This window comes from Rhyacophila brunnea, unplaced genomic scaffold, assembly GCF_057557595.1.
Source record: "Rhyacophila brunnea isolate RB1 unplaced genomic scaffold, BYU_Rbru_1.0 scaffold_10, whole genome shotgun sequence".
Lineage (NCBI taxonomy): Eukaryota > Metazoa > Arthropoda > Insecta > Trichoptera > Rhyacophilidae > Rhyacophila > Rhyacophila brunnea.
In genome coordinates, this window is record NW_028232752.1 from 35,179,992 (window position 1) to 35,196,098 (window position 16,107).

Sequence of the window (16,107 nt, forward strand, 5' to 3'; positions counted from 1 at the left end):
GATAAGAAGACGACAGACATCGACGAGAAGATGATAACGTTCTTGAAACTGATTTCCACCACATTTTTGCTGATGCTGGCACGTACATAATAAAACAATTCTTATAATATTATCTAAGCTTACTATTCATATGATTAACTATCTTATCAAATCCCGATAAGATATATTTTTAACAATACATACTTCAAAATATGATAAATATGTAAGAGCCTACCTAGTAATATAGGTACATAGTACTTAATCCACATAATATAGTCAAGATCGGTTTCGTGTAATTTATTCATGAATTGGTCAAACCTATACTTTCAATTGAAATCGCAGTTATATGTTTGTGATTATTATAACTATTGTCATTTTCGACCACGTCTGATCCTAATAAGATCATATGGGCCTCCACAGAGTGGAGGTTTGTATTAACAGATTTTGTTTTTACGAGAAATGGATGCCGGCCACACACTCAGTCTATTAGATCCATACCAACGTTCCCTCTAATTTTTCTATTGTGTGTGCGGATCATCAACGCATCTGATCAGTGGCGTAACCAGGGTTGGTGTCACCCGGTACGGTAAATTTACACCCCCCCCCCCCATAAATCCACACATACAATTTTTCATTGAAACTTATATTTTTAAGGTATTTATTAATTTCAGTGATTTTATGTAATAATAACCCAGAAACCATAATTTTTGAAGTACTTTTTGACTTAAATGCCTTTTTAAAAGATACAACCTCCATGCAATCCACTTCCTGGCATATTTGCTGCGAAGCATGATGCTCTTTTACAATATTTTTACAACCTCAGCGATAGGTAGGTGGGCCCACCAAAGATCCTGGCCTGGGGGCCCGCTTCACGATGTGGGGCCCATGATAGAATCCATTTGCCAATGAACGATTATGAATTTGGATTGACTACTATTGAAATTGATTGTGCTAATAAACAAGCACATTCATCACATGAAAAACAAATTAATTTAAAAATGAATATAATACAAGTAGTAAAACCTTGTTTACTTAATGAAATAAAGGGGGGGGGAGGCGCCAAGATTAGATTTTTTTAAAAGGGAGGCGTAGTAACATAAAGTTTGGAAACCACTGCCTTACAGGGAACATTGGTCCATACTCTGTCTCATACACAAATTGAAAAACAATATGTGTACTTTCCAGACCCAGGATTCGAACCTGGGACCCACGATGCTATAGGCCGACGCTTAAGCCGCGCGACCATCGTGGGCGTTCATTTGTGTCATTTACACCGATTGAATGTTAATACATACGTGTTTATTAGTTTCAATTATTTGAATTTATTATTATTAATGTTTATACTTCAAAGTGTCTTTTTGTCGATTTTTTTACCTACATAATGATCATATCTATCTCAGGCCCAATTATTCTAACCTTGTGTTTATTCATATCAGTAACCTGAAATTCTTAAATCATTACATTATTATAATAATCTTAAATTTTCGAACGAAGAAGCTGTTCTAACCCTTAATTGCATGGTGTTGCCTTGCAGCATTATTCTTTATGTTTCTTTTGTCTGAATGACTTTTTTTTTAATTTGCAGTTTTCTGTACTGGACTAAGTATGCTGACAAAATGGTTATATTTTTATTCATTTATCAATGTGATCAATTAGAGAAGTAATATGTAGGTACATATATTATAAATTAAACTATTAAAGTGTTGCCATTATGGATTTATGGGTTAAGGTAGTATAGCTCTGAGGTACAGATATTATTTGAAGTATTTACATATTCATTTAACCACATTTTATAAATGTACTTTGTGACTACCTAAATATATCTACTTAATAAAACCCATCAGAAAGTAATTGTGAAAGTAATAGTGGTTTTGGTATTTTATTATATATACAAAACACATATTAATATATTGGTATAGTATTATTATGTATGAGTCGTTAACAATAACTATGGTTACATACTTTATCGATGGTTCCGAGGTCCCGTTTAAAATCAACATCGTTCCAGGATTCATTAGGTAGACTTTTAAGTATTTTTGAAAACATTCAGGTTCAATGCTTAACCATGATATGATTTTTTACAGCCTCAGTTTACCGATCATTGACCTCTTATCAAATAAATTAAGATCTGTGAAGTTTCTTCTATAGGTACTATGACGATTTTGACTCCCCTTTTGTTCGTGTTTGCTTGAAATGAATAAAGTAGTCGTAACTGATAAACGATGATAACCCATTTGACTCGTGGATAAACAATATTAAACTAACAATAAAATTTCAAATTTCTAGTGTATACTGGAAATTAAATCTATGGAATTAAATTTGCTTCGGAGAGAGAAATTATCGCAGATCGCATTAAAATAATAATGTAGCGATGATATTATGTGGAATTATTTTAATAAATAATAATTATTATTATGTTTTATAATTTAATTCTTGAAATTCAAGGCTTAATGACACTGTTATTACTTATAAAAGATACTTATTATTAATATATTACATGGTTATCAGATGTACCGAGATGAATTTGATGTGTAAGTTATGTGTAGGGGGAAGTCGATAGTATGGGAACGGTTCAAGTAGTATAATAATTATACTTGTAGTGTAGGTATGGGGAAAAATTAAAAATATTTTTTAATCTCTCCATAGTTTACTGTTATTATCGGTAAAGCAAGTAGCAGCCACGTATTTGGTATATATTGTATTGTTTATTTTAGCATCTCAAATATTTTTCAATACCATTTTGTAAAAAAAATAATATACATTTGATATTAATTACACTTTTGTAGTATTCTAATTATTAAAAAACGGCTTGGTTTAAGGGCGGACATGCTCAGCGTAGGTCAAAATGGAGCTTTTATTGTATTTTCAAAGCATTATCCTGGACATTCTGTAAACGTTGTAGATAATATTATATTTATACAATTTTGAAGCCTTATTATCCTTTATATTTATTTTTAACATTTGATGACTGCATAAAATATTTTAATTGCATAAAATAGTATTCTTTTAAACCTCTCGCTCTATTGTTTTAGAATATAGTCATATTTCAGTACATAAATGTGCAGTGGTGTTAAGATTTTTTAAATTTATTAATTTTTAAACGCATTTATAAAACCATCAGTATAATTTATGTCGACATTATTATAGTGAAATATTTACGATAAAAAATTATATTGATAATCTCTGTGATCCCAAATTTCACAAGAATTAGGCATTTTATTATTCAAAAAATGGGCAAGATTAACACATTTGAAGATAATTGTAAAGATACTGGTTATAAGCTATGTCTTTGACCATTCAAATGTGATAAACATCTTACGAATAATGATTGCTTTATAATAATTATTGACCTAAGAATAAGGTAGTGTTTTTTTGAAATACGCCATTTCTTTTGGCATTGGGTTAACGCGCGTGTTTGAACATGTACCTAACCAAAAAAAAATTCTTTTGTTTTTAATTATATAACAATAGCCACACAAAGGAAAAAGTAAATAGCGCGTTTTCTAAGAGTTTCCGAACCGAGAAGGGTGTTCGTCAGGGATTTTATCTTCTATTGCTTTATAGAATGCAAAATGCGTAGTATTGTAACTAGAACTACTGCACCGCCCCTATACAAAAATCACGCAAGAGCCTCTTTGTGTTTGCCATTAAAAAAAAATCCAAAATAATTAATGACGATTGCCTTATATAATATAAGGATTACAATACCGAATGGATATATCAATACCGATATTTCGGTATTTCTTATTGAATACCGGTATTCATCAAAACATATTATAAAGAAAAAAGAAATACATATCAATAACTATAGTTACTAAAATCTATTTAAAATAATATTTTGTATCAACCTGTAGCAAACCTACATTTTGTTGACCTTTATAAATATGACGTAAATACTACAAGTCCGGATTCAGGAAATTTTTTTCTAAAATTCAACTTTGTTGGATGTACAATCAACGTTGGATAAATAGTTGTAGAATAATTGGAAATATTTTCCACGAATGTTTTCATTTACGAAATGTTAATTCATCGCGGCAATTCTTTTATATTTGAGGGATTTTTTTATTTTATTTAGCTTTTGTTCTTTCAGGTGATATATTTACGTTATGGTAGCATTAATCTTATATACTAAAATGAATATACAATATAGTACTTAGTAAGTAGGCAATGAAAAAGTAATAATAAATTCATTTTAGAAAATATAAACGTGTATGCTTTCTTAATACTGAAAATACTGGTATTTTGGATTTTTGACACCGGTATTTAGGTATCAATAAATAATGGAATATCGGTATTGCAATCCCTACTTATATAGTTATTCTTTCCAAATTTTTCTCAAGTCTTATCAGTTTTCCTCCCATTTTTCATATTATTTTAGATTTTTTCATCTTTTTAATCTATATTTTATCTGGACACTATATTATTTTTATTGAAAAAACGCTTTGCGTACTCTTTATACGAAGTAGCTACGATACTGTGATGACGTCTTTTGTAATGTATCAAACAGGGGTGGCTCTACTTGAGGCGATTGTTTGATATGATAGGAATAATTCCTATCATGTAAAAATTGACGTCAGATATTTTTTATTATTGGACAATGGACATGATATACACACTTAATTTAATGAAGTTCATTATATTGTTAAGCTAACTACTTATTTATATAAATCGCTATTGTATAGAGATTTTATTATCTATTATACTCGTAACTAGCAGAGCTAGCTGCCTCGCTAAACGTTGCAGGTCGCTTGGCGTCCTAATCTGGTATATCTGTTCTAAAACGAGAAAGTTTAATAATCATGAAACCCATTGACTTGACGTGTTGATTACTTTATTTAGTAAGTAGTTTGGATGGAGTGGTGGTTTTTTTCATAGGGAAGGATTTTTGAGCAGTTTGAGTTGATAGGAGAATAGTTTTATTTATCGTGCGTTTAGGTTATTGCAATAAAAATAATACGTTTTGCTTATCCAATGGAGCATTTCCATCAGATTGAAACAAATACTAAAAATAATTTCTCGTTAAAAAGTATTTTAAAATAATTACTACTCTATGGGGGTGAGTCCATATGCTTTGCTTATGAGCAAAATAGTAGGTACTAAATATACTACTGAATGAATTACAACATACTACATCATTTAACCAACTAGGCTAGGCTAGGTGAATAAATAAAAATGATATTATTTTTATGAAGTATAAAATTAGAGAAAAGAACATAAAATTCTCATCAGAAGTGTAAAATGAATGAATTTATTAATAAATAACGACGTTACCTTGGAATGTTCAGCGTAAATCAATCCAGCATATAACATGAATTATTCCGGAATTGTTTTAAAAATAATTTTTGTTCAAACAAATTTTGATAATTATCGTGAAATTTAACGAGGTTGCTAACAACTTGTTGCCAGTGTGGACACGGCATAAGAAGCACAGTGACACAATAGATTCTCATGTATAATCAAACGAATGTAAAATGGTTTTGACGAAAATCAGGAGAATGTATTCGAAAAAAATATTATATCATAGTAATTATGGCATAAAATATCAAAAGTTACTATACACCCACGATGACTGCGTGGCCTAAGCGCCGGTATGTGGTGTCGAGGGTCCCAGGTTCGAATCTTGGGTCTGGCAAGTACACATATTGTTTTTCAATTTGTGTATGAGTCAGGGTATGGACCTAATAGGTTGAGCAAGTGGCTGACATCCATTTCTCGTAAAAATAAAATCTGTTAATACAAACCTCCACTCTGTGGAGGCCCATATGATCCTATTAGGATCGGACATGGAATAATAATAATAATACTATTTTATTGACCTATAAGTATGTATTTTACAATAGGTAATAAAATAGCAATGGAATACTTATCATAATGTTGACATTTAAAATATAAAAGAAGAAAAAATATAACTGTAAATTAATTAATATAAACATTAAATATTAATAGTTACCTAATTAAAGGCGATATGACAGCGAGTCGCCGTCAAAGCCTCGGTAAATCATTAAAAAAATAGTTACTTAAAATATAAAAGAAGAAGAAACAGTATACCTACCTAAATGTTTACGTCAATTATTGTCTATGAGTTATTCCGAAAGCTCAATGATTCGATATTTGAAAGTAAAAATATTACGCCTTAAAAACAAACGAGTATCCGACTTTCCCCCATCTAGGTACTTTTAACAAAGCATTTTATAATGACTGATGAAAGTTGGTATTTATTTTCCAATAAAATCATATATGTCGATTCATTTTGTAATACATACCAAATTTCAATAAGTTTTGTCTAACACGTTTTCTTTTTTTGGAGATATAAATATATATATTTTGAATTGATATATCAGCGAATGCATAAAATGTGTTGAATAGTACATAAATATTGTTTTTAGTTTTTAGAAAAATCCGTCCCTAGTATCTTTAAATATATTAAGATAAATAACAAATCCTGTTTTTATTTTTTGCAGATTGGAGTTGTTGGGCAAGAGATAGATATTTTTTCTGAAGAACCGTTCGTATCTTCACGAAGTCAAACGAATCCACCAGAATGTTATGTGGTAATGATATTTTATTTTATTATATTTACGCAGTAATATTGAAAAATCTATCGGAATATATATATATATATTTATGCAACAGTTTAATATGAAAACATTGTGCACAGCAATTTCTTTCTGATAAAAATTGTTAGAAATTATCTATTGAGAAACATTTTCTTATCTATAGAAAATTATTATTTAGTCACTTCCTCGATAGTCTTTATTTATTAGAGCGTAAATTATTACGACAAAATAATAATATGGTGCATAATATTATTATCATTTTCTTATTTGTATTATAAACTTTGCTTATACGACAAATTAAGTTTTTTTAAGATAAAGGTTTGCTGTCTCTGCATTTGCGAGTCTCTATTGCGGAATTAAGAAATTAATTTTCACAGGGTTTGGGTCGAAATCCCGAAGGCTGAAATCCCGAATGATGAAATCCCGAATGGCCAAAATCTCGAATGGCCGAAATCCCGAAAGCCGAAATCCCGAAGGCCGAAATCCCGAATGCCGAAACCCAGGCTGCTGAAATCCCGAATGGCTGAAATCCCGAAAGCCGAAATCCTGAAAAATAAAAAAAATACAAACAGTAATAATTGCGCAATCTTAACACTTTTAAGGTTTTTTGTCATCTTGTAAAATTTGCGCAATTCGAGATGATTGTTAAGATTGTGCAATTATTATTGTTTGTTTTTTTTTATTTTTCGGGATTTCAGCCTTCGGGATTCTGGCCATTCGGGATTTCAGCATTCGGGATTTCGGCCTTCGGGAATTCGGTTTTCGGGATTTAGGCTTTCGGGATTTCGGCCATTCGGGATTTCGTCAGGCACCCATTTTCACATTATTTTCATATGACATGTGTTATTTTTGTATACTATAACAGCGGTCGGCAATTCAAATGCATGTGCGTGCCACGAAACAGGTAATTCAAAATACTGGACACTCGGCGTGCCACTGAAATAAAACTAGTAAATCTACTGTAAGACAATTTTATTTGACTATAATAATACACGCTACATAAAACATCATAAATAATTATAAGATAACAAGAATTATATACAACGTTTTTAAATTTTCTGTTGAACTATTATGCTCAATATGCTCAAACTTGTACTTGATATGAAGTAAATAAAAAAACAAACAAACCAACAAGTATAGGATACTGAAATGTCATTTTAATTTCCATAGTAACGCACGTATATATTAGTAATTTAGTTGCTAGGATCACCCACTTAGCAACCAATAATAGTGGATTGGATTACGAATTTCTTCCGAAATAACTTTTCATACGAAACAGGATTAACTGGAAATGAATTCAATTCTACTTAAAAATGGCTAAAAGTAATAAAAGAATGCATTGGCATTGTGTTCTGGTATATTATAAAAGTTTCAAATGTCTAGCTAGTCGGGAAGTTAGTTAAAAATCGATTGCAAGATTTATACTGGATACACAACCACCGGACAAATAAGAATACGAGCTAATAAAAACGTTGTAAAATTACAATATTTAAACATTAGTGACTCCCTTGAGGTTAAATTTTGGAAGCTAACACTTCACTATTTGTTTCATAGTTGGAAGTGTTTAATTTTATGCAAATTTCCGATTTTTCTTTAGTTAAACGATTTCGATACGGGTTTATAATATATTTCATAATAATTGAGAATGTTTGCTCACAGTAGTACGTTGTACCGAAAACACTTAAATGAGCGAATGCGATTTATTTCATAAACCTGTTTATGAAATACTTCTATAAAGTTGATATATAATGCATTATATCAGGTATTACAAAGCAATTACTTAAAGTGTCCACAAACTTTTTAAAATTTAGAAAATAAAAAAAAAAATTAGCGAAAAAGTACCGAAAATTTTAACAAATCGTCATTTTCGAGGCGTGCCACCAAAAATTCTTTTGCGTGCCACCTAGTGGCACCCGTGGCATAGGTTGCCGGGCGCTGTACTATAACATAAAAAAATGATAGTATCTCATGACATTAATTGAAAAATATAATAAAAGGATAATTTTAAGTCCATTATTAAATTATTTATCTAATTTTACATATTTTACTTGACGGCCGTTAACAACTTAATAGACAGCTCAAAAATAACCAAAACCAGTCTATGCATTTCACCTTAATTTCTGTAGTACGACTGTCGAAGATTGGCCATTTTCTTTGTATGATTGTACGTTTTTTATGTATTGTGCGGTGAGAAACGATACATTCTGTTGAATGATAGACTTTTAACCAACAATATTTTAAAGAATATGTACAAAATATTTGACAGGTAACAAATTACAGGACAGTGAGAATCCGACTACGAGTTGGATAACCATGTGGTTGCAAATAACAGTCTTTACTTAATCAGTAACTAAATTTGAAAGAAAGTAGACAACAGTTCACCATTTTAAAATTGACATTTTGCATACAATGTTGCCATTGGATTTTTGATGTTTCCAATTCAATCATACGTATTAATCAACCATTAAAAGTCAAAGTCAGATATCTTTCCGTTAAATTAGTTTTATCAAATCTATTATCATCGAATGAATTTCTCTCAATACTTTTGAAAACGTTTTTAATAAGTAAATAATCAATAATATTTCAATAAGTCAACGATAATCCACAACACGAAGTTTGTGATAAACAACGGATGGTATTTTTTATTTATTGTAGAAAACAAAAATGTTTATCATTAAATTCATTTTAACATGACAACACTATTCCAAATGGAATAATATATCTCGAAAGTAGGTTTTAAATAATTAAGATTATAATAATTCTGGTTTCATTTGCTTAGTTTTTTTGTATGCAGATAATGTTGTTTTCGTAAAGTATTATTTGACGTAATAAATGTATTTATTATAAATAATATTAATTGACTTTTATATAATATTATTTCATAGATTTAATACCTACATGGCATAAAAAACAGAATGTGGTAAATATTCTAGGTAATAGAAATTTACAACAAATTGATAAAAGATAAACTTAGCGTATGATATCAATTTTATCAATAATTAACAAAAAATACTCTGACAATATAGCTTTAGATAAAAAAAAAAGATTTATAGCTCATAGGTGGTGTCGTTAGATTACTGAACTATATTTGATTTATACTTACGAGTAGATCTGGTAATTAGGATTTTACACAAAGAATGAAAAATAAAATAGAATAAAAGTTGAGTATAACAAAATGTTTTCTGAAACACTTTCATTCGAAAATTCTATTTTTTTTAATCTTACAGATATAAACTCATTTGAATGTTAAACATGTTAAAATTTTATGTCATCATATCCACTATTTGAAGCATGATAATAGCGAGTATAAAAAAATAAATAGAAGTAATAAAAAATACACCTATTGTATTTTTTTAAAGGAACGTTAGGGAACGGAATCCTGTCAAATTTAACCGGTTCAGGAAAATTTTAAATATATTTTTTTGACAAGTCAAAAACCCATAATGTTTGGAGGGAATTGTATATATAAGTAAGTATAATTTCCATTGCGCACATGTAAATCTGACTTGTAAGGATGCTTGCATGTTTATAAATTGTTTAAATAAATATTTATAGTGTAATAAGTACAAAATAATACAATCGAATAATACATATGAAAACTACACCCCTTTTATCTGTAATGAGCGAAACGGATAGTGAACTCCCATTTTTCTGTCACAACTTTAGGATCATCAGCGTTTTCTGTTTGAATATTTATTAGAATTAATCATTTTAGATCGTTCTTAAGATTGGTATAATAATTAATAATAAATATTAAACCACTATTTTTCAATTTTAAAATCAACATAATGAGTCAACATATCATTCCAGAGACATACGTGGAATGAAATGTTCAAAAATAGTTTTCTTTCAAATCACAATTTATAATATTTCATTAGTAACAATAAATTACTAATTCTGCATGATCATAACGCATAGGGAGGGCCCCGCGTGGTGGGTGGGATGACCATCTAAGTGATCACTGATTGATATAGGTATTTAAATAATAATTCCCTCGTAGAATTTTGAAAACACTACTGTAGAACATCAGACTGCCCTTACACTATCCGTTCTGGCCAGTTAATTACCACAAAACGGTATCTGCTAAAGACACGCCTGGCGTGTAGCAATTAACATGATAATTAAATGTGGTAATTAACTCGTCAGCAGTGAAAGTATTAAATCTAATGACCGGGCGCGTCTTTAGCAGTGGAATACTTAATCTTAGGGATAGGTGGGTGGGGCGGGGCCGTCAAAGATTCTGGCCTGGGGGCCCGCTTCAGGATGTGGACCATGATCATAACTATACTATTGACATAGCCAAAAATAATGACTATTATAATAAAATCATGCAAGGGATTTTCCATATTTTTAATATGAGATATCTACTATATTTTTCATCCGAATTAATAAGTAGATATTCATCATATTATTTTTAAAAATGAAAGTTAAAATTAATTCTTCTTTCTTACCTTTCCTGTCGCTACATTATTTTTTTTAATGAGCAATATTAGTATCTTTCATCGATGCGAAATGGCTTGCCCAATGTAGTTAGTTAATTACGAGTATTATATAATATTATATCGTAGATAGCTAAATACAAGATTAGTATACGCATATTTTGCTATCCGGGCGAGAGTTATCACTTAGCTACCGACCAAAAAACTTAAGTATTGATTAAACATTAAAATACACTATTAAACTGAGTAGTATAGTATATTGTCTGATTGGACTATTCTACTTTGCAAACTATCGCAATCATGTAGCTACGTCACTGATTTTCTCCGCGCGTGAAAATTTGTACCGTACTTTCTTTGCATCAAAATATTTGCTACGCATTGCAATTCTACTCCCAAATAGTGAAATATAAAATGACCTTCCCTAACGCATGGTGTGTCATACCTGTGCTATTGTGCTATTAAAGTGAATTAATTTATTTACATAGGTAAGTAAACAGTGTAAAGACCAATATAACACGAAGCACAAAGAATAATAAGTAACACGCTGATTACAGCGTGACTTAAAAAATATATATTTGTTCACAATAATTTATAAGCAGTTTCAAAAAAGTTAACTTAGTGAGCCAAACATACCCTAATTTAGGAATTTATATTCTTCTTTCGACCATGTCCGATCCTAATAGGATCATATGGGCCTCCACATAGTAGAGGTTTGTATTGACAGATTTTGTTTTTTACGAGAAATGGATATTAGCCACTTGCTCAATCTATTGGGTCCATACCCTGACACCCACAAATTGAAAAACAATATGTGTACTTGCCAGACCCAGGATTCGAACCTGGGACCCACGGAGTTATAGTCCAACGCTTAAGCCGCGCGGCCACCAACGTCAATTTTAACTCATCCACGTGTAAGTGAATTATGTCGATATCTCAAGCAATTTGGTTGAGCGTTATTATTCTACCAATTGGTATTACCACTGATGGGTTATTTTAGCATCTTGAGAGAACAAACAACTAAGAATGCTCCCGATTTCTTAGATAATATGGGATACAAACCCATATGGCAGGCAAAGTTAAAAAAGTATATTTGAATTTGATACATTTGACCGATGTTTCGATACTTTGGTATCGATACTCTTTTTCGATATATCGACCTTAGGCAGAACTCTCATTTAGACCACGTATGAGACAGAAAAAATACGGTAACCAAATAAAAATCTCTTCTAAATTTTTAACCACAGTATGTAGAATGCCCAAGAGAAAGTAATTTCGATAATGCCACTGATCGTACGTCTAACTAGAAGGTACCTTGACTATCGAATAATATTTGGATATACATACACGTATGTAATAAAGACTATATATGGCAACAGAGACGTTGATATAATACATAATATAAATGTTATATCAGAGTTTATTACTAATAAAAAATTACAATATAATTTTTCATTAAATTTTGCCGTAAAACATAAATTATATTTTTGACACCTCCTCTATTTCAATGCTTTTTAATTAAAACGGGTCAAAGATAACGTTATTGTTTCAGCAAAATTTGGCACACTGACGTTTGTCAGCTAATAATAAGTAATGCAAAAAGTAATTAAAGTGTGATTTTGATGACATATACCGCAAGAATAACAATAACACGTTTAACCGGAATATTCTGCCTGCATGAAATAATATCTAGAACTGAAACATATAACCTCAGAATTGCACGATGTTACCATGCTATAACCAATTTTGATGAGTATTATAATTCCGAGATAAGATAACATTTACTTAATTGGTTCTTTTTATGAACTCTTACCGTAGTATAATAATTCATATGTAATACGTCAACAAATAGATACCAAGTAAACATATTTACAACACTTTTTAATTTTATCAAATTTAATAAAATGTTTTATGTTTAATATATTTTAAAAGATAAAAAATAGTAATGGAATTAATTGTACTGATTGAAAATACGCAAACATATTAGAAAATAAATCTTCTATTGCATTTTATATTGCGTAGCAGAACGTACAAAACAATTTCAGATTTTGTAATTTATTTATTGATGAAAACGTTTCATAATAATAAATAATTTATTTTCTAATAAAAGTATTTTCGTGTAAAAAGCTACTATTTTATCTCATATAGCTATTCATCTGTATCCCAGTATTAGAAACCGCAGAAAGTCGAGTAGCTAATAATATGACCCGATAATAATATTATTATATTCAATACAGTTTCTACACATTTTTTAAAAACTTTCATTCAACATTGAAAAAAATAAGGGATATTTTTAAATAGGCATTTAAAAGTTACTTAACATTTAAATATTAATTCTCCTAGTTCAATTATGTTGTTATTCTTAACGATTTCTAATCAAGAAATAAAAATTATATTATTATTAATAATAGAAAATAAAATAACCAATTAAAAAAAAATCTTGCTTTTAACATTTATATTATTGTATATTGTTTATGAGTGTGCAGGTAAATATTGTAAGCAACATATAAAATGATTAACTAAAGTCATTCAATATGGTTAGATATATGGCATATTTTATAAAAACATACTTCAATATCAAGCACGATAAACTGCATCATGAAAATCACTTCTATCTATCTTCTATCACATTTGTGGAAACATAGAAATTCGTTTTACCAATTTTGAAAAACTGAATTAAAATTGATTTAAATGACCTCACGAAGAAGTACTATGTAGAATGCATTGGTATAAAAGAAAATCTCTCTTTGGTTGGACTAGGATTGTATTGATAGAATTATTAGAAGAAAATCTAAATTTCCTGCAATTTTATTAGTATAATGGATACGTATTACATAACATTTGACGGGTCCAAAATAATTTTCAAACTATCATAACACACCAAACATATTAGATTCATGAGTTAGTTTCTCAGTGCAGAAAAATAAACCGTCAAAATAACCTACTAAATCTTTGCACTTACAAAAAAATGTTTAATACAATATGAATATAATATATACATATTTAAGTAGAATACATCAGCTGACAAAGATTATTTTTTATCTATAAACAAAAATGTAGGTGTGGCCTTCATATAAGATAATACTCAGAACCTCTTACACACAAAGCTTTGTTTACCTAAGGATAGTAAAAAGTACACAGAATCTAATTATTAGTAGTTAAAATATCTAAATAATACCTACATTCCGTAGGCATCGACTATATAAACAGCGATAGATCTTAATTGTAGAGTATTATGGCAACTAAAACGTACCTGGCTAGTATTAAAACTTCATATTATGAAAAACCGATGACTTAAATTTAAGAATGAACACACGTCAACATTGTTCCATATCCTTTCGTCATATGAGGTGTGTTATTTTTATTATTCAATTTCGAAGCAAAAGTTTAGTAAATAATCTAACCGCGTTAGCAACCCAAGTTTTCGGCCAGAGGTCGCGAAGAGTTCATCTGGTGTTTTTCTCGCATGATCAAAACTCACCTACGTCATGGAAGAGCCTTGGTCAAGTGATATCGATGTTGAATGGTCCACATTTTTGACAAGTTCATGGATCATCGCGCACCCTATCTTCGAAGATAAATGGATTGGCGGCATTCTATGACGCACGATGGACTGAAATAACACAAGATTTTTGCATTATATGCCACGAAAAACAGGCTCGATCTTGTTATATAATAAAATACCGGTTTGGGCAAAACATGATAACTGAAAATATAGATTGTTTTGTCAGTTAGTTTGAAGGTATGAGGAGCTAATCATTTTATATATAGGTATCTCGAGTCGTATAGTTTTTTCATTACTTTTTGGAGTGTTATGATTAAGGTAGTGTACAATCGTTCCTCGACATGGCAACCAAATGAAATAGGCTCAGTGCTGTCATACTGCGAGGTATGTATTATAAGAATGTTTAATACTAGTATCTGAAGTCGTTACACATTTAATATCGTTGACGAACGTAGCCATTTATAGGCTAGGTAGAATTTGAAAAAGTCAATAACATAACGAAATGCGTTATAGGACGTTACTAGCCTCTTGCATATTGTGTATCTAGGGTGTGAAGACATAAAAAAACGACTGTTGAAAATTTGGTGATAGAAGATGGTGTTCCGAATTTCATGCATGGCCAAGTATACGAACGCATATATTCCGAACTAGCTGTACATTTAAAATAAACTCACGGCGTAACGTATTTGATTTCTTTAGCATTTTTCCGACACGCTCGAGATATTGGTTTTCTTATTTCTACCATTCAGAAGGGAAAGATGGTCGAAGGTAACGGAGCTACTACTCCATTCAGTGGAAATTGAAACCCTCAATAGTGAGGATAATAACTACGAATAAGATGATTATTTACAATACATCCTTCAATATTTTTGTTTATGTAAAATCATCATTACTGCGTATATACGGCTGATTATTAAATAGTACTAATCGTTATACTTTTCATAGGTATATGTCAATTTTATTGTGTTTCCATAGTTTAATGATAATTTTATTATAATGTAAAATATTTATATGCTTAGTAAAATTTCTATACTATATTTTCCAAAGCCTTTATCAATATACCCACATCTAATTATATAACAGGTATGTTTCTGAGGTCGTTCCAAACTTTAGATACATATATATATATGTATTTAATGAAAAGGTTGCTTTGTTAATTAATTCATTGGATAAAATAAATAATTCAATCAAGCGTATTGCATGGGTTTGTTTCATTCGTCGACCCTCCCATTATATCTTGTTTTATGGAAAAACTATTGAAACTCACAGCAATGTACATTACATTTATAACATCAGTTTCCGTACATCATTAATTAGATGAATACTCGTGTAAAATTGAAATCATAGTACGTAAGTAAATAATCAAAATCAAATATCAAAATACGCTCAAGAATCGATCAAATATTATGATATAATAATATAATAACATTGCGTTTTCACTTCATATTGTGAGATCACATTATAAATAAGACTTAATCAGAATAAACATGTTTAACAGTAAGCACCAGGAGACGAAGATTCTGGTAGTTGGAGAATGATTTGAGTAACCTTATCTCTACCTGTCATTTATATGCAGTCGCGATTTGTGCTCGGCTGCATATCTGCTATAAATCTGTCTAAATGAAAAGAA

The 16,107-nt window shown here is 30.1% G+C and overlaps 1 protein-coding gene across 1 annotated transcript in view; it reads left to right on the plus strand.

The window, feature by feature from the left end:
* The window catches only part of LOC147079145 (uncharacterized), a 71,845-nt gene that overhangs the window by 33,231 nt on the left and 22,507 nt on the right, over positions 1-16,107 (plus strand). The window contains exon 3 of the mRNA XM_085953627.1: positions 6,441-6,530. Coding sequence (XP_085809753.1) covers positions 6,441-6,530 — 90 coding nt within the window. The remainder of the gene's footprint in view (positions 1-6,440; positions 6,531-16,107) is intronic.